The 20,388-nt window shown below is 37.3% G+C and overlaps 1 protein-coding gene across 1 annotated transcript in view; it reads left to right on the top strand.

Moving 5' to 3' along the window:
• HOMER1 (homer scaffold protein 1) overlaps nucleotides 1-20,388 on the top strand; it is a 93,524-nt gene that overhangs the window by 20,312 nt on the left and 52,824 nt on the right. Inside the window, exons 2-4 of the mRNA XM_085213676.1 lie at nucleotides 1,741-1,897; nucleotides 10,988-11,119; nucleotides 15,353-15,445. Coding sequence (XP_085069802.1) covers nucleotides 1,741-1,897; nucleotides 10,988-11,119; nucleotides 15,353-15,445 — 382 coding nt within the window. The remainder of the gene's footprint in view (nucleotides 1-1,740; nucleotides 1,898-10,987; nucleotides 11,120-15,352; nucleotides 15,446-20,388) is intronic.

Raw genomic sequence — 20,388 nt, forward strand, 5'->3', positions numbered from 1 at the left:
TATGAGGAGAACGTTAGTTGATACTAAGTGTACTGTGTTGTGTGTATGGAGGACTAAGACATACATTCATCCCTCTGGACTGCATGTATTCTGCTTTAGCTTTCACTGGAACAATACTGTCTTTGTTCTGTTCTGTATTCCTCAGATTATTTCTTCTAACACTTAGCATAGGAGATCATCACATCTTCCAGCAGATGGGCTTCAAGTAGTCTTATCTCCCAGCTGAAGAATACAATTCTGCTACTGGAGACAGCTGGTTCTGAGTGCATTCAGTGCCAAGCAGCAGAAGTGTTACTGAGAGTTCATACGTACTGATTTATAAGGAGGCCAGATTGGAACTGTTTGACTCCAAGACCTTTTCTTTTTTTTTTTTTTTTTGCTTTTGCTTTTATTTTTGGCAGAAAAATGTATTAAGAGCTTAACCTCTTACTTAAAGGGAGATGAGGGCAGGGACAAAGGGTATGTTTATTATCATTTTAGAAACAGGAAAAAGAAAAGTAATTAAAAATGCCTGCAAAACTAGACCCAAATTGAAATGCTTGTAGTCCATTTTCTTTTCTTATTTGATGAAGCATTTCCTGAAGAATACAACTATCTATTTGTCAGTAAAATGTAGCTAAGTTTAAGGTGATAGCCATCATAGAAATGCTAAAATATTTTTTTTATTTCATGCAGTATTACTTAGAAACACAGAATGATTTGGTTTAGAAGGAACCTTAAAGATTACCTATTTCCAACGAGGCTTATAAGAAGATGGAGAGAGATCTTTTACATGTGCCTGTAGCAATAGGACAAGCTGTAATGGTTTTAACTAACAGAAGGTAGACTTAAAGTAGACATTAGGACAAAATCCTTTATTCGTAGGGCAGTGAGGCACTGGCACAGGCTGCCCAGAGAAGCTGTGGATGCCCCATCCCTGGAGGTTCGAGGCCAGGTGTTGGGAGGTGTTGGGGCCCTGGGCAGCCTGGTCTGGTGGATAGCAATACAACACACAGCAGGAGTTTGGAACTGTAGCTTGGTTTTTCTGATCCCATTTCTAAATTTCTTGGTTTGCATCCCTATATTCTTTCCAGGCTGCATGTCTTGATAATGAGGGAAAATAAGTAATTAAGTAATCTTTTTTTTACCTTGCATGACTTAATTTGCTAAGCAGTTGACTTTGAACCATTCGTGGTGTATGTATTTAGTGCTGCAGTGAAAACATTTAGATGTGAAGCTCCAAAAAGTGAGGGCTTCACAATGATAAAATTGTTCTTAAGCATAATTAATGTTTTAGAGTAATTCTATTTAATTAGCCAGCTCAGTTTCAGATTATAATTTGAGATTGAAAAATCAGAATACTGAAAGGCTTTTCAGAAGATGGGTGTTCAAAGTTGCACACATCCGGCAACATGCAGTGAATGAGAAGTTACACGTGTTAATGACAGCTTAAAGGGATAGATGGAAGGTAATGGGTGAGGAGTGATGAAACAGGGCTGAATCTTTGTTGAAAGATGTCAGCCTTTATCTGACTCTACAGTTAAGTGCCGATTTTGCCTTTCAAGGCTTGCATTTTGCTTGTATGTGTATATTAAAGCAGTCTATCTGCTGAATACATCAGCACATGATTTTTTTCTTTCCTAAGAACTTTTTTAAGTAAAGTGAAATACTTGCAACCTACTGGGCACAACTGGTAGATGACTTGGCGCAACAATATTACATCCCAGTCATGTTCATGACTTTTAACTTTCTGTCCTTCAGGGAACAACCTATCTTCAGCACCCGAGCTCATGTCTTCCAGATTGACCCAAACACTAAGAAGAACTGGGTTCCCACCAGCAAGCATGCTGTTACTGTCTCCTACTTCTATGACAGCACAAGAAATGTCTACAGGATAATCAGTTTGGATGGCTCAAAGGTAAGTTTTATTCTAGAGAAAACTTCCTTGCTTCTTTTTTGACTCTTGTATTTATATTCCAGACTGATGTATCTTCTCAGATTCTCTTGTCAGCATCTGAGTAAAAGATAAGTGATGAGTTGAAATGGTTATAATGTTTTATTAGATGTTTTAAGCATTCTTTGGAAAATACTGTTTTCTGTGTGTTCGTATAGACTTCGATAAATCTGTTGCTAAATCTAAGTGTTGACCTACTAATACTGAGCAATCAAAAGGTATTTCCTTTGAAGTGTACTAAAAACTACAAATAGTGTTCCAATAAATTATTTCTTTCACAGTATCCAATGGTGTATCGAAGTCATTGGTTTCATCCTTCATCATGAAAGACATCTGTTCAGTGCCTGTAATCACTCTGTAAATCCTTCTTTGTTACTTAATCTTCCAGTTTTTGCAGTACAGCTTGTGGTGATTCCTTCTTAAAGCTCTCCGAAGTAAGCAGTTAGCAAAAGTCATTTGGGTTGGGTTGGGATAAGGGTTATGTTTTGTTTTTTCATTTTTCTACACTGGGAAAGGTAATGTGTTGAACTGCTTAGGATAGTCATTTGGAAGACTTGGGGAAAACACTTGACTGTTTCTTAAGTTCTATCCCAAGTGTGTCTAAAAACAGTAGTTTTGCAAACATCATGTCAAGAAATCTCATCAATAAGAAAATTAACATTTTACAAAATGTTATCAAAACCTGTAATCCTTTCAAGTTACTTTCAACAGCAGCTTCTGGAGATGTGTGCATTCATGATAGTTGGAACTAAAGTATTTTGTTTAAGCATAACTGTTCCTGGAGCTTTCTTGGCTTTGTTGAAAGCTGAAAACCATTATTGTGCATATTTAAAGTTTTGAGTATTGCTACTTTGGTTGAGGAAGAAAAAGTTCTATCATACAGAAGTGTTAGGAATTTTTTATCAGAGATCTCGGTATGATACTCATTTAAGTGATCGAGGTTCTGGTATTGAAGCTTACCAACATTTTCCAAATTTTGTCTTTATTGTCTTCCCTTTCCAACCTTCCTTCAAATGATTTTTGCTTCTGTCAGATAATTAGGATACCTTTTTTTGTGTGTGTGACTATTTATGAAAGACTTGGATCTCAACTTGATGTTGTATAAGATCAGTGCTAATAGTTGTGATCTGTAGCACCCAAACTGATCTGCTCAGTTTACAAAATTCTTCTTCCAATACAGAAAGTTCTGTTGTCTAAAGCTACAATTCTTGCAGTGTGACTGCTAAGTTACATTGTCAAGTAATTGTTCATCTGCTTATATGCTCTTTTTTCTACTGCGGTGCTTCCTTTGTATTTATAGTACAATTGGCAAGGTATATTGATAATGCAATCTGTCATTTTTATTTATTCTCTTTAATTGCTGCAATCACAATAATATTTTCATCTCAAGCACTGTGTATCTGACTAAGATCTAGGATCCCCACCATGATTAAGGTGCACTGTTTCAGGGATCACTACACTCCTCTGAAACACACAGTTGAATACCAGAAGGACCATTTTATGAGGTTCTCAGCATAACGCTTTTATTTTTAATTATAGCCATATCTTTTCTTAATTCTTTCTGTATATATAAAGTCTTGTATGTATGAAGGACTAAATGTAAATTTAGAGCATTTGTGAATTCGGGGTGCATCCATATTACCTCTCTGCTATACTGCATACAGTTGGGTGTCAGTAAAACTAGTGATTTTTTGCCTCATAATGTCTAATGGTCACACAGAAGTGTTAGATAGGCAAAAGACAAAATATTGTGCAAATTAATTTTAGATTTAAAACTAAAAAAATCTTTATTCCATTATATTTTTAACAAGTTTTATATTGAAAAGGTCTGAAATTTACATGTTACCAGCTGCCAAAAATGCTTGTCAGACTATTCTGCAGCTCTCATCCCTTGAGGAATAAATCCTGCTAGGGTTTCTTGAAAGCCACATTGCTGATGAGGTTTATAGCACCCTATGGGTCTGGAGAGAATGAAAACCCATGTGGCTGCTCAGTTACAGCGGCCTAGGTACTAAGTAGTGAGTTGGTAAGTGATAGCTGTTGAACAGTCTTTCCAGCTGGACTATAGGAAGTCTGAGAGAGTGAGGTTTGAGTCATAGTCCTGCTTCTGCCATCCATGCCCCCTTCCAATCTTCAGGTCCATTCAATTCCCTTAGAGCTCCCTCATGGAGCAAGACCTCACCATCTACTCTCTCTGCAGCCCTGGGGGAAAAGATGCATTCTTCAGATTGCTTATACAGCGAGCCAGCCATAAGCTGAGTGTTTCAAGTCAGGGTATAGAGATATCTTCTCTACTAGTTATTTTCCATAACTGTTTTTAAGCAAATGTGTTTTTCTTTACTAGTAACTGGAACAATTCTTCAATTATTTTATTTTTTTAAAATTTTCATAGAATATCTTGAAAGCATGAGTTTTGGTGCTGGTTTATAGGGGAAAACCACAAACAAGCCTCATAAAATTTGTAGATCCTGTTTCCCCCTTACAGTTCCCCCTCAGCTTTCATTAGATTTCCTGAATAAAATTGAACTCCTGTACCCAAAGACTGAACATCACTATGTTGTTCTACTTTAAAACAGGACATGATCTTTTATGGCATGATCTCCACTCCCTTCAGAGAAATCCTACCATACATTTCAGATACACTTGAGTTTGCTTGTGGAGATCTTTGATGCATTTTAAGAGGTTTTATTTTTTCCTTTTTCCATTTCACTTGGTTTGTGAGCAAGGTACAGGTGTTAGACATGTTCTGTTTACTCTTTCTAGAAGCTCAAATAAATGTGTTGTATAAACCGGGTGATGTAGCAGCCAAGCACAACTCTTTCTTTTCCAAACAGCTTTATCCCACTCAAAATTGTTAGCTTCCATCAATTTTAGTTTGTAAATTGCTCTCGTGTAAAAGTAGGCATAGCTGGACAAGTCATTGGGTTAATGGTTCTTGTGGATGTAGTATTAGGTAGACTAAACTGCTCTTTTATGAGATTATTCCAGCTATGTATGTTATGCACTTTTTAAGCCGTACAGTGGTGTCCCACCTCTGTATAATGTTTTCTGAAGCTTCTATGTCTTCATAAAACACCTTGTACAAGAAATGAGGCATTTCCCTCTAACTTACCTCTGATAAATGTTCTTGGACCATAATGTTTTCACTGGACAGGACACTTTTTATAGCTGTATACTGTATATGAATCTCTGTCACCCATTGCAGAGAGATCCTGATGCAGATAATCTGGTAGAACTCGAACCTGACTGCGAGTAAATGCCTTTTATGCAACTTTTCTTCATATAACTGTAGAAATCAAGAGGAAGCCTGAAAAATAAAATCTGTTATGCAATACAACATGACAACATCGAGAAGCTGTTGCTAAGGCTTTCAGTTCTCATTAATTATATAGTCATTTCATATCTTCTTGTGTCTTAGTTCTTTTTTCTAGTAGGTGATGGAAGGAAGCCTCCATTATTTCTCCAATAACACCGCATATGGATACTAATTTATTCCCATAAACCCACTGTCTTTTCCATTCAGTCTTTGGTAGCCACTAAGGAAGGAGAATAAGTAAAGTGGTTCTTTTGGTTCCAGTTACAGTTGCAAAATTGGAAAGTAAAGAAAGTAAAGAAAGTAAAGAAAGACAGTAATTTTGTCTATCTAAAACAAAAGACATCTTAGGAAAAAAGTGATTTTTGTCTATAGATTTCATAAGCTATGCACATAATATTTCTGCTTTGAGTCAATCATTAGTGATCTTTACATTTTAATGACTTGTAAAATACACTAATCATATGTTAAAATAATAATGCTAAATACAGGTTGTAAATAAGTCCCATAAGCCTAGGTCTTCAGTGACCTTCCTTTGAAGAAGTTCAAAGATATTCTGTGTCATAATTTTTATTGCCATCATCTTTAGCACAAGCTGAAATCATACTTGACTGCTGCTGTTTTTCTTGCAAGTGTTGGACTTGCAGTCAGGAAAATGAACAGCCTAGTTAGACACGTGTTCTATTTTCTCATAGCTAAACTCATCTGAAAGTAAAACATGAAAGCTATTTTATTATTCCAACCAAATCTAAAGATAACAAGATCACTTTCTTCAAAAGCTAAATGTCTGCCTGTCAGATTGACTCTGTTCTGTTTTTAAGATATTCTTGTACATTTAGACTAACAACATTCTTAAAAGTTGATGACATATTTGACATTCCTTACACTAGTGACTCTGCAGTGCAATCTCCTGACATAGAGGAGAGCAGTTAAAACAGTATTTGCGTAGATGAAACAAGTTGAATAATAAATGATAATTCTAAAAACATTTTTTTAAGCTGAATTTATGAGATTCCAGTATCTAGTATTTCCAGAAGTAGCGAATGCTGCCTGTATCTACAGCATGCTCTAGCACTGCACATTCTTAAAGCATAATTAATTAAATATGAGAGATTGAGCACACTAGTGCTTTTAATTCAGAGAGAATTGAAAGCCCTGATTTTTCTTTTAAAATTGGTACCTAATAAAAGGGCTTGTCTTTGTATCAGTGGGATCTGAATCTAATCTTCCCAGCAAGAAACTTGCTATCTTCAGGCTAATACTGTCTGCTAGAGTGGAGCATTCTTGGCTTTTTTCTGTTGGAAAACAAAGGGCAGAATAGTAGCAGCCCTTTCTCAGCATGTTATTTTTCTAAAAAGTTTTCTTCCTACCAAATGGAAAGAGGTAATCTACCTTGAATGCACACTGCTGTGAAAATTGTGGCCTTTTTGTGTCTGCCAGTTCTTGGATTATCCCTTGCACAGGCAGGCACGTGGTCTCAGCTGAAGCATTGAGCAGTCTCAGATGAAAACTCATTGATTTGTCCAAGGTTTTGCACTGGGTTTGCAGTCACTGCAGCAGATTCCAGACCTCATGCTTCCAACCTGCCTGTTGCTTGCAGGTTCTAAGTCCTCTTCTGCGCTGACAAGTATTATACCAGTGACAAAATACCTTCACTCTCAAATCTGACATTAGTTCCAATTAACCAGGCAGTGAGTGGTGGTTAAGCAAGCAGACAAAATAGGTAGAGCTTGAGCTGGGGAGGAGGATTGTTTCTACACTGTCTCCGGGGTAGTTCATTTCAATCGTGCTGCTGTTTACAGCTTCCACAGCAAAAGAGGGCTGAACATTAGAGGAACTTTAGGAGCTCTGTTACAGACTTCCACCAGGTTATTTAATAAGGAGGGCTTCTGAGTACTAAGGAAAAAATACAAGATAAAGAGAGCCTCAGAATGTCTTTCTAATAAGTACACATTTTTCTTTCCTGTTTGATGCAGACTGCTGTTCCTGATAAAGTCCTTTAGGGGCCTTAGTGCAATTGTGAGCCTCTTGGCTTTATTTGGTCCTTCAACTTTATGCTTAAAGAAAGAATATTGTCTGAATTACCAATGACTTCTTGTCATAATGTGGGACACTTGTCTAATGTGTCCCATTTGAAAATGTGGTACGTTTTGTGGACAATTAAGGCTGCAATTGTTTTTCAGCCTTTAGTCAGACAGCAAATCCTATTCTTTATCTGATGAGACTTGTTGAATTGAGTGTAAGCTTCCAGGCATTCCAAAACTTTACAGTTTTCCACAGTAGTTGGCAAAACTTGCATTTTGAGGCAAAAGTTGTCAGAAAGAACTGCCTGTTTGATATTCTCAGCTACATCCAGATTTGCTTTTCCTATTTAATGTATGTATGGTGGAACTGCCAAAGCCACTGTAGAAGTTGCTAGCTTTGTTAAAGTTCCTTCATCTGTGATTTAGTATCTTTAACTCCCATACCTGTGAAGGAATAACCCATTTTTATGCTAGAGAAGAGAAGGCTCAGAGGATTTCTTATACCTATAGATACCTAAAGGAAAGGTGCAGAGAGGATGGAGCCAGCAGGCCATTTTCATTGTTGCCCGGTGTCAGCACAAGAGGCAGTGGGCCTCACTGAATGTGTACAAGTCTACAGGGCTAGACAATATGCATTCCAGGGTCCTGAAGGAAGTGGCTGATCTAGTTACTAAGCTGCTCGCCATCATATTTGAAAATTCGTGGCTGTCAGGCAAAGTCCCTGCTGACTGGAAAAAGGGAAACATCACTCCCATTTTTAGGAAAGAGAAAGGAAGACCCAGGGAAATGTAGGCTGATGAGCCCTGTGCCTGGGAAGATCATGGAGTGGATCCTGCTGGAAGCTGTGTTAAGGCACATGCAAGATGAGGAGGTGATCCAAGAGAGCCAGCACAGCTTCACCAAGGGCAAATTGTGCCTTATGAGTCTGGTGGCCTTTGATGACTTCGGTGGACAGAAGGACAACTGATGTCATCTGCCTGGACTTGTGCAAGACATTTGACATGGTCCTGCACTACATCCTTATCTCTAAATTGGAAAGATATAGCTTTGAAGGCTGGACAACTTGGTGGAAAAAGAATTGGTTAGAAGGTCGTAACCAGAGGGTTGTTGTCAAGGACGTGGTTGTCCTGTTGTGTAGCAGGTTGGCTGTGAGCCAGCAGTGTGCCCTTGAGGCCAAGAAGGCCAATGGTATCTTGGCGGGGTGCATTAAAAAAAGCATAGTAAGCAGGTTGAGGGAGGTGATTCTCTCCTTCTACTCTACCCTAGTGAGGCCACAGCTAGAATACTGTGTCCATTTCTAGGCTTGTCAGTTCAAAAAAGACAGGGGTCTCCTAGAAAATGTCCAGTTAGGGCCAGAAAGATGAGGGGCCTGAAGCATCTCCTGTCTGAGGAAAGGCTGAGAGACGTGGGACTGTTCAGCCTAGAAAAGAGAAGGCAGAGAGGATATCTCATAACTGTTTATAAATATCTAAAATGAGGGAGTCGAAATGGTAGCGACAGACTTTTTAAAGTTGGTGTGCAGCAATAGAACAAGGGACAGTATGCAGAAACTGAAACTCAAGGAAGAGCTTCTTTACTCTGAGAGCGATGGAGCACTGGAGCAGGCCTCCCAGACAGGTTTGTAGTCTCTCCTTCTCTGGGGATATTCGAGATATATCTGGATGCCTATCTGTATGATCTTCTGTAGGGTACCTGCTTTAGCAGGCTGTTTAGGCTCAATGATTTATAGAGGTCCCCTCCAAACCCTATGAATCTATGATTCTGTGACCAGGGAGAGGACAGTCACAAGTGATGTCCCCCAGGGGTCAGTCTTGGAACTGGTGCTCTTTAACATCTTTTATCAGTGTCATAGATGATGGGATTGTATATGCTCTCAGCAAGTTTTCAGGTGATACCAAGCTGAATAGTGCAGTGGACACCTCTTGAGGAAGAGATGCTATCCAGAGGGGCCTGGGCTTGGAAATTGCGTCCATGTCAACCTATTGAGATTCAGTAAGACCAAGTGCAAGGTGCGTTTGGATCGGGGAAATCCCAGACATGGATACAGACTGGGAGAAGAACTTGTTGAGATTAGTCCTACAGAGAAGGACTCAGGGGTTCTGATGGATGAAAGGCTGAACATGAGCCTGCAGTGCACTCTTGCGACCTGAAAAGCCATCTGTATCCTGGGCTGCATCAAAAGAGAGGTGGCCATAATGGAATGGGGGATGTGTCCTTGTAGGACTCTATCTGGAGTACTGCTTCTAGGCCTGGAGTCCCCAGCACAAGAAGGATACAGAGCTGTTGGAGTGGGTCCAGAGGAGGGCCTGATCAAAGGGCTGGTGCACCTCTCTTGTGGAGGAAGGTGAGGGAGTTGGTCTTCTTTAACTTCTTAGAGGAGAAAAAACTCCATGGAGACCTTATTGCATCCTTCCATTCCTCGAAGGGAGCTTATAAGCAAGAAGGGAAGCGACTTTTTAGAAGATCTGGTAATGATAGGACAAGGGGGAATGGCTTTAAAATAAAAGAAGGGATATTTAGAATAGATGTTAGGAAAACCTTTGCTCAGAGGGTGGTGCGGCCTTGTCACAGGCTACCCATAGGAGCTGTGAGTGCCCATCCCTGGATATGTTTAAGGCCAGGTTGGACAGAGTCCTGGGCAGCCTGATCTGGTGAGAGGCAACCCTGCCCAAGGCAGGGTATGTGGAGGTCAGTGATCTTTTATGTTCCTTCCAACCCAAGCCATCCTACTAACTAACAGATGTTTTATTAAATAAAAAGTATAGTTGAAACTCTTAATAGCACCATATACATAAGAAAGTAAATTATGCATTTCAGTTTTAATTTGCATGCCTTTGATTTTATGATTAGTTCATACTGTCCTGTTGTGAATTGTACTGACTGTCGGGTATGTTGTTAAATGGAACCCACTGGAGTCATTGTAAGAATCTATCCTGACATACATATATGTCTGAATTGTTCCACATCACAGATTTAGAATGTAGGACAAATCCATACTGTTGAATATAACAGATACACTACTGAATGTATGATAGAAATACTGTTGAGATCTGTTTAGCGTTTTTAGGCTGGCACATGGCCTCCTTCCACTGTCTACATAACAGGAGGAGAAAAATGCTATGAGTAGCTCTTCTTCTACAGTTATATGACCCTGGCATTGTTAGCCATTTTTGTTTGTGTATAGAGGAAAACAGGGTATTGCAATACAGAAACATTAAAAAAAACAACAAAAACAAAACACAACAAAAAAACCCCCACCTTGTTTTATTGCATGTTTCCAGGTAATAATTTCATATGCAGTGGGGGAATTGCAACAGCGGAGCTTGGGAGGTATTGCCTTAGGGGACAAAGAAACACACTCATGAGAAAAAGGACTTTGCTTGTTCTTCTCTTCAGATCTCATGAGCCTCTGAAGTTGCTTTGATGGATTCTTTTTACACTTCCTAACCATTAAATCTTTACTTGCAATTGCCAACAGGTATCTCTTCTACCCCAGCTTCTGCTCCTTTTTTTCAGACAAAGTCTGCTAATACAGGCTTTCATAATTTAGCTACCGTTGAAGTAGAAGAAGAAAGTTACCTGTTAGTTTGTATCTCATTTGGTGTACATGGATATTTGACTGCAATGCTGGTAGTTTTTATTATTAAGAAATCTAAAAATATTTGAAAAAAGCAGAAAAAGTCCAATTTTTTTTTACAACGTTCACTTTTTTTTCAGGCAATAATAAACAGCACTATCACCCCCAACATGACATTTACTAAAACATCCCAGAAGTTTGGCCAATGGGCAGACAGCAGGGCAAATACAGTCTATGGCTTGGGATTTTCATCTGAGCATCACCTTTCAAAAGTAAGTATGAGCAACAAAAACTGTTTGGGAAGCCAAGCAGCATAAGAATATTTGATTCCTGCTTGTGCATTGACTCAGTCTTGGTATTTACAAATAACTAAAAAATACCCTGTATCTACCCTTATAATTTGAAAAGACAAGACAGATCATAATGGCAGTATGCTTTTAACTCTTAGATAACTGTGTATTTTCTCTTAACTGGGAAAAGGGAGAAGATTTAAGTTTTTTAAATGGTAATTTGTTAGGCTTCTCTATTTTAAAGTTGTTGTTTTGTTACAGTTTTTCATAATAAGAGTTTATAAGAGTCAGTAATTTAGTGTTACTTCTATATTGAAATGGCCTAGAAAATAAGTTACTGATAGTCTTTTCATGCTTTTTTGTCTTTTAAGGCACATTCATTTTAACTTTTCTGCTGTGTGCATCTTGTTACAGATAATGCGACATGTGTAGGCTAAAGGTAAAGCTAGTGAAAAATTTATTTTATGTAAAGGAAAAGTACTGTTTATTGTTGCAGTACTGAAGTTGAAATAACTAATAAGGACCTTCTGTGCCCCACAAGATTTTTATTTTTTTTTTTAATTCAACTTGAGCTGGAGGGTAGTCAAACTTAATCTGGGGAAAACAGTAAACCCTTTAAATGGTGATAGAGTTGCTGTGAGAAACACTTCTATAATACCTTTTGCTATTAATATGAATCTGGTAGATAATTCTGGGAACCTGTACAAACCAGTGTCATCTTTCACCAGATAAAAAGCTTTCAGTTTGAGAACATTTCTCTGCATTAAGCAGAATTCCTACATCTCTGAAGTACACAAAAGATCTGGAAACCTAACTGAAATAGAGATGAATATATGGTTTGTGTTCAAGTAAAGAATAATATTCAGCTTCTCTCAAAAAAAAACAACCCAACACAAAACCAACCAACTAACCAAAACATGTCAACCCATTTGGGAAATAAATTATTAGTACACAAGTGGTAAGTGCGGGTCTGTTAGAAAATCATTAAAGAGACAACCATTCCATCTACTTTATGTAGACAATGTAATATTCTTGTAAGTTTTCTTCATTTCATAGTCAGAGAGCTTTAATTTCTGTGAAGCATCACAAATCCACAAAATTCCAAGTGATACCAATGATATATGTATGCATGTAGATTTATGCACATTATTGCTTCAGTGAACTTAGAAACTTTGTCATTTAAATTGGTATGTACATCCTAGAAGCTTTTGCTGACTAATACAGATATAGCTTTTGTTAGCATCTAAAAGGATCTAGCGTAAATGCCAATTTAGTTTATCTCTTTCTTGTACTATTTGTGTTTCTCAATCATAAAGCACCTCTTTGGAAGCAAACTGTGATAGTGTAGTCATGCATACCGTGTGCTTGCCAGGCTTCCTGCGTTGTTCTTGCCAAAGAACATACATATGTATTTTCATCTGTTTTTTCCACCACTCTTTCCTTGCTCTCCTCAGTGACCAATTTAATAACATTCTTTAGCTGCTATCAAATTGGTATCTACAATTTTTCAGTATACTCCTGGTTTAAAATGTTAGGTTACTGTTGTAAAAAACAATCAGAAAAAGTACAGTAGATATTTTGTCAAAAGGACATTTTTGAAAAGCAGTTACGCAAATTGCTATGATTCATGAAGGATACACAAATCTGTTGAGAAAAATAACAAGTCACAGACCTGTTCTGAAGGTTACGGTGACAAATCCTCAGGATGTTTTTAGGAAATTGTCCCCAGATTTTTTCAGGAATAGGTTGCTTCTAGATGTTGCCTTGAAATTAATTTGGGAACTTTTTTTTAATGTATTTGATGAATCAGAGTCCCAAGGTGAACATCCTTGTTATATGTAAATGGTTTTATATGTAACTGGTTTTGAAGAAGTGTCTCAGGGCTCTCTGGAGTATTTAAAGTTTCAGGGAACCCACAACTGCAAAACAGTTCATCCAGTCAATGATTGATTTGAAAAGGCCAATGAAGCATATAATCATGTCTTCTAATAAAATATTTATTCTTATATCATTATCCACTTAGCTGTGTTACTCTAAACAAGAAGATGATTATGAAAGCTTACTTATATTAAGAATTTGACTTTGGAATCATTTGGTTCATTTACCTTTGTCCTTCATAAACTAATTCCCAGAGTAGAGTGCATCAGTGGTAAACTTTTTTCTGTATTATCATTGCGATTGTGAGAATATTTGATTAGAAAATAACAACATGGTAATCAGTTCTTTATATTGAAGCAAGAAAATTAATTAAACATTTGTTTATCTTCATTAGAGCTTTTCTTAACGTGTCAGACCACAAATTCACTTTAAGATTATTCCATAAGGAGTCAGTCAGAAGTCAGCAGCTTTTAAAAGATGATTTCTGCATTGACGAGTATTCCCTTCACAGTATTAGGATTTCCTAGCATAGTCCCCCTTGCTTTTGAAGTAGGAAGAGTAGAATATCCCATGACAGTCATCAAAAACTGCAATGAATTTCCCAACCAGAATATAAGCCTGTGCTTTGGATAGCATTTGTCTGTATGGGAAGAAAAGCTCCTGTCCTATCCCTTTAAGTTAGTTAACCTGATTTATTGTGAACAATTTAAGAGTTATGAAGCATGACATAAGTGTCATCATGGGTATTATCCTTCCACAGTTTTTCATCTTTTCTTTAGATTATTAATCCTCCAGAATACTCTTCATACCATGAGACTTCTGTTTATTAATTGGGGGTTGTATCAAGAGATTAAACACCACCCAAAAGTCTCAAGGAATTCTAGTAAATTGATCACCTTCTTGGGTGGCTCTTCTTCAGAATATTGCATATTTATCAGTCTATTCACTCTTTTTATAATTTCTACCAGTGTGATACAGAAAATTACACTTACTGTCTTGTTTTTCTTCAACTGCACATTCTAAACTTCAGCATCATGTTTTCCATTTACCAGTCCTCTGGTTTTCAAGTCTTTGGACTTAAATAATAGGTTACCAATGAGATTTTGAGTATCAGTACTCCTAGAAGAGTATGATCTAGTTCTGGGGATCTATTGCCAATTTTATCATCTGTTCTGAGACCTTTTTTGATGCTGGATTAGTCTTTATGCGTGGTATTTTTCTATCTTCCTGTATCCAGGAAATGTATGTTTTTAAATAATCTGCTAGCTGAAATGTAAGATTCCAGAGAAGAAAAATGATACTTCCACAAGTGCTAATAGCCTACAGGAGAACTTTAAGGATAATAAGACTTTTTGTGTCTTGAACAGCAAGTGAATTTCTAATTGAAAATAGTTGAGAGTCTGTCAAACAAAGGTGGCCTTTTTAGCTTCTGTCTATGTGCAATACAAAACAAAACAACAACAACCATCCAGCAACAAACAAACAAACAAACAATCCCAAACAGTTTATTTGTATATTGCTGCTGGAGACATTTAGAAGCTGTTGGGAAAAAAACCAGTGTTTTTTGCAGAATGCAGTGTTTGGCCAATCATCGTAAAATTATATTTGTGTAAAAGCAGAAGGAAGTGAAATCAAGTGCTTGGCTACTTATAGCAATTTCTGTGATGTAAAGCTGAGATCACTAAATTTTTCTCTAGCCAGAAAATCTAAGCACAATTCTTTATAAGTTGTCCAACTCTCAGGTTTAAGGCTGCACGTATTTCTAAATTGCTGCTTTATGAATACGTGTAGCAGAGACATCAAGCTTTCCAGGACAATTACAGCAAGAAATGAACTTGAGTCAGCATTCCCACTGCTTAGATTTCTTAGATAGCTCTTGGAATTCTAAATGCTTTTACAAAATTTGGGAAGGAATTAGTATTGCTTAAGTCATGAAAGAGTGAAGGCTCTTAGGTCAGTAGTGACCACATCTGGCTTCAGAATCTGGTTATTCATTGTAAGGAAGAGAATGAAACCTAAATCTGACAGCAGCTATGTAAGATGGTTTATCACTATTACTGACTAAATGTGAACTGGTTTGTTTGGTGGGTTGGTTGAAACTTTTTTGCATTGTTAATTTCCTGCTGTGTAAACAGTACATTGTGTCTGAAATTTACTGGAAGCTATGCCCCTATGTAACTTGATCAAACGAGTATCTAATAGGGAGAACAAAATTAAAAAATTCTAGTAAGATAATTTGACATTGTACAATGCAGTATGTTCTGCATGCAATGTAACTAATTCACACCTACTCTCTTCTTTCTCTCTTTTCTTTTATAATAACATATGTACATTCAGTTTGCGGAAAAATTCCAGGAATTCAAAGAAGCTGCACGGCTAGCAAAGGAAAAATCGCAAGAAAAGATGGAGCTGACAAGTACACCCTCCCAAGTGAGTTTTACTGCCTCTTTCAAGGCTAGTATCTCAAATTCTGTGCATACTGTTTTAAGAATTTGTATTGTATCTTACAAACACATGCCCTTTTAAAAAAAGGAACAGGGTATTTCCTGTTAGCTTGAATCCTCTCAGTGGTCAACCATAAAAGCATCCAGAAGTCTAAGAACACCTTTAATGTATGTTCCAGAGGAATCAGAGGGAGTTGTTTTTGGAGCTGGCTGGAGCTGGCTGCCATGGGGCAGCTCCAGGACTTGGCTAGCAGAGGCCAGAAGGTTGGGGCAGAGGGTAAGGAGAGGCATGGCCAGTCCAGCTGACATAAGTGAACAGATATTCAATACCATATTAGGAGTTGATTTCTTTTTTCTTTTCAAAGGAGAAAAATAAAGTGTTTGTTTCTTTCTCAGTCCTTTTTTTGAGCTTCACCTAGAATATTAGTAAAGATGGTGAGCTGTTATATAAGAAAACCTATAGTTAAGAACTTTTATTATTTTTCCTGTTGTATCCCTGAAACTTGAGCTGTTACACTGTAAAGGACTTTATGTAAGAATCATTCAAACAAAAATCAAAGTTAAAACAGCAAACTATTTTCACTTACTTCCAACTTTGTAGTGTTCATTCGTGCTGTGTAAAGGGCGATTATAGTCTCGTGTGGTTCTGAGTTTTATTACAGTTAGCCATTTTGCAAAAGAAGAATTAAAAAAAGATGTTTCTAATCATGTGATTTGGGTAAATATAAGCCCAGCAGAAAGATAATATGGTTGTATTTGTTATATTTACATTAATCATACCTAAAATCAAGTTCCTTGAAAGTAGATACTTTGAATTTGCTGTGGGAAAAAAAGAAAAGAAAAGAAAAAAGAAATTGCATGAGGCATTTATGCTCATCCATTCCAGTGTTTTAATGCAATTGTGAGAAGGTGATTCCTGTTTTTGGAAAATGACACAGCTTTACAACTTCTACAGTGATTCCTTATTTAGTAGAATTAATGCAGCTGTGTGTTTGTTTATTTTTGTCTGTTTTATTTTGTTTGTTTTTGAGAGTGCATCTTTATTCATTGAATGAGTGCATCTCTTTGGTTTTTTTACACTGATGGCAAAAGGATAGCATGTGTTTTGCAGCATGCTGTTGAAGTAGGTTTACTGCTTCAGAAGAAAGAGACATCTGATGTCCTTCCCAGAGAAGTCAGGGGAGCAGCCTCAATATATACAATGAAATAGCTTCATGTTGTTTTCACTGGTAGGCATTTTGCCCTAGTGCTAAGTTAACTTTTGGTATTCTGTCTGTACTGTAAGAGGAGAAAAATTAGGCAGTCTTTTTTTTTTTTTTTAAATACTGATTTTCATGATTGTCTCTGAATTTCTGATAAATTTCATAAGTGCATAGATAATGGAAGCAGATTTTGATATTATTAACTGGTGTATACATTTAGTTTTATAGACAGTGGAGAGTTTCAGCCAGACCTCTAGTTACTGAACATTATTGGTGAAATAATTACTATGCTTCTATTTTTGCCATGATAGTTAACAGTCTGGACTCAGGAGTTAAATCTGACAGTGTCAAATGGAGTTGCTTACTTGGTTTGGACATAAGTTTGAATTAGTCAGAGACAAGATTCTTTTATCTAGCAGTTGCCTAGGGTTAAAGCTTTCACTTTTTCTATATAAGCTGTTAATATTGTTCATTTTCCTGTATACTTGGAGCCCAACATTTTATGCTGTAGGCAGCTGTAGAAACGCTACTTTGAGCAATTCTGTAATGCATGCTGAGAGCTGCAATTTAATTACTGCACACTTAAGAATAACTTCTTATTCAGTCCTTCCTTTTCATTTCTTGGCTTTTAACTGCATTGGTAAGTTAGTGTATTTCAAAAGGTATAGTTAGCTCAAGTGCTGACATATCAGCATAATGGTTGTCACATACTTAATGCTTCCCATTAGTTCCCCAGGGAGAAGGCAGTTGAATCAGAAATTCTGGAGTTCAGAGCAGATAAGAAGTGATGGTTTTGTGGCATATTTTGGCACTTATATGGTGCGAGTTTATTCAAAGAAATTAATAACTGGAGGGGAAGATGGATGCTTGGTAGTGGGTAAGGTAGGTGGGACACTGAAGACCAAAGGAGTACTTTCTATCATTTTGATAGTCTTTCCAAAAGTGGTTGGCACTTAACTCCAGAGTTGTTTTTCTTAATAATTTTACAGCTCTTTTCCCTTTTTCTTTGGTTTTCAGCAAAAGGACCAGAGGGACCAGCATGGAGCTGCATCAGAGGGTTAGGATGCTCAGGTTGGGTGTTAGGAAAAGGTTCTTCACCAGAGTGTGAAGAAGGCACATAACAGACTCCCCAGAGCTGTGGTCATGGCCCCAGCCCGCTAGAGTTCATAAGGCATTTGGACAGTGCTCTCAGAGTTTAAATATTGAGTGTTCCTGTCTGGAGCCAGAAGTTGGAATTGGTGATCCTTGTGGGTCCCTTCCAACTTAAGGAAAGAGATATATTCAGTGGCCAGGCAGAACTTCCCAGGAACGTGTTGGTTTTTTTTCTGGGGAAATTTTGACAGGAAGGATGGTGGGAGGTGATGTATAAACAGTGTGGTTTATAAGAATATTGCAGTTAACTGCAAGGGTGAGTCCTCTGCTGCCGCAGACTTTCAGATAGTCCTTCTGCATCAAATTAATTGTAGGAAAATACTGTATATCAAAACTGGAAAATATACACTTAAAGCTTACATTGAATATCTTATAGTACTGTTTAAAGAGTGTCTTTCTCATTATTTACCAGTTTATTAAATGTATTGGGTAAGGTACATTGTTCACCCTCTCTGCTGCATAGTTCTAGGAAAAGAAGGACATATGCTTTTTTTGCACTCAGTGTGTTCCTACATGTTAAATCTTTATTAAAATATGTTTACATCTAGCATAACAAAACCTTGCACAAAGCATTTACTGGCCAGCATTGTTTGATGCAACTCTGCAAACATTTCTGGCATATGTCAGTTTTAATTCTGAATGTCCTTCAGGAACTTGGTGTGAAAGTACAGAGAAAAATAAAAAAGGAGATAACAACAGAAATGTCACATAAATAAAATAGGAATTTATAGCTCGTGTACTTTCCACTTAGCCATGTTGGAAACTTAAGAGCCATCTTATATAAAGTCTACTGAAGTTGGGCTATTTTTCTAAGATGCTGGAGCTTTAGAAGTGTTGGTATTGCGTAGCTAGGTATTTCTCACCTTAGAAAAGTCCTTTGGTGGCTAGGAAGTAGTAGTCCCATGTTAAGAATATATTTTTTTTCCTACTTGTTTCATTTGAGGACATGTATTCTTCAACTGTTTTTTTCCCCACTGAAACACTTCGTAGAAATTCTGCATTCTTACTGTTTCTTTAGTACTGCTTGTCCTTCTCCCATTTATCAGCAGGCTTTGCTTTAATTTCCCAGAATATCAGATAATAAATAAAATCACCTTAACTGTAAAATATAACTTGTCCAGAGAATTACAGTGGTGTGGACCAGCAAATCATGAAAGATGCTGCTTTGTTGTATGTAAGTCACGCTGAGAGATGGTACTTTTTACTAATAGAGAGAAAAGCATTATTTCTGTATCAAAGAACTTGTGCTTTCTACTCACCTCTATTAAGACAGACTCGTGTAACAATACAGACTTTATTTATATCTGAGCTGTATGAAGGCATCAGTCTGAGGTGGACTAGAAAGAAGTTGTCAATGTTGGTACTCCTAAGACCACTTGTGCATGTAGGTACCCCATCTGTCGTCCTTTTAACCTTACCTTTGTGTTAGGGTTTTGCAAGGATATTATGTTGTTCATATAAAACTAAAATACAGGCTCCTCTGCTCTGCCACCTCTTCTTTTTCAGACTCACCTTCAATACAGAGAAATGAAACAATGGATCTTACAGTGGCAAGAGACTTATGACTTATTTTCAGTTACTGGTTTGCCAGCACATTGAAAGAGTAACACTTAGTTATACAGTTCACTGAACTGTATGAGGCAATAGCCTGAAAACTTTTGTTGCTGTTTTTGTTGGGATTTTTTAGCCTTTTTTTTTTTTTTTTTTTTAAATACGTTCCAGTGCAGAACTGAATGTTACAGGTTAGGATGCCAGAACCCTCATTCCACTCTTAAAACTTATGTCTGAATCTCAGTTTTTTTCTTCTCTTAGCCAGAATCTGCCATTAGATGTTTCTTGTGACCATGGCCATTTTAATAACATATCTGAAATTTTGTGCTGTCATTCAAAACAATCGGACTCTTCTCATGTGACTCTGAGGCCTTTCATATGCACACTACTAAGGATAGTGATCATCTGCTAAATTTTGTATTAGGTCTTTTGATATTGCAGGAAATGGACCAATTTTAGCAAAATGGTCCTGGTTTTGTCACCCGTTGGCTTCTTTGTGGACAAGCAGTTTTCTTACACAACTTGTGGAAAAGTGACTGTGGGATGTTTGAATTTCTGTATTGGTGCAAGTGTTTCCACTTGTATTATGGTACCTGAATTGATAGCTGGCAGCCTTGTGAAATTGCAAGGCAGGAACTGGACAGAGAAATACAAGCTAGTGTATGGAATGCTAATAACAACAACAACAAAAAGCAACACTTAAAAAACAAGCTGGAATTGATTTACAGGCAGTGAGCCTTTAGGTATTACAAAAACTGTCATGTTTGCTTGAATTTTTGTCACTTAATTTTCACTCAAATTGAGAGTCTGTGACAGTGCCTTACTAAGAAATAGGCAAAGATGGAACTTGCACATCTTTTTTTCTGCTGAAGAGAATTCTTTCATGCTTTTGTAATTAACATGTTCTAATAGATCATCTGTGGCTTTATCAGCATAATAATAGTGTTGCAGGAATTTCAACTTAAAGATACAAGCAAACCAGTTTTCATGGGCTACAGTATATATTTTTTTAGAACATAAAGTG

This window comes from Meleagris gallopavo, chromosome Z, assembly GCF_905368555.1.
Source record: "Meleagris gallopavo chromosome Z, MGAL_WU_HG_1.1, whole genome shotgun sequence".
In the NCBI taxonomy this organism is placed as follows: domain Eukaryota; kingdom Metazoa; phylum Chordata; class Aves; order Galliformes; family Phasianidae; genus Meleagris; species Meleagris gallopavo.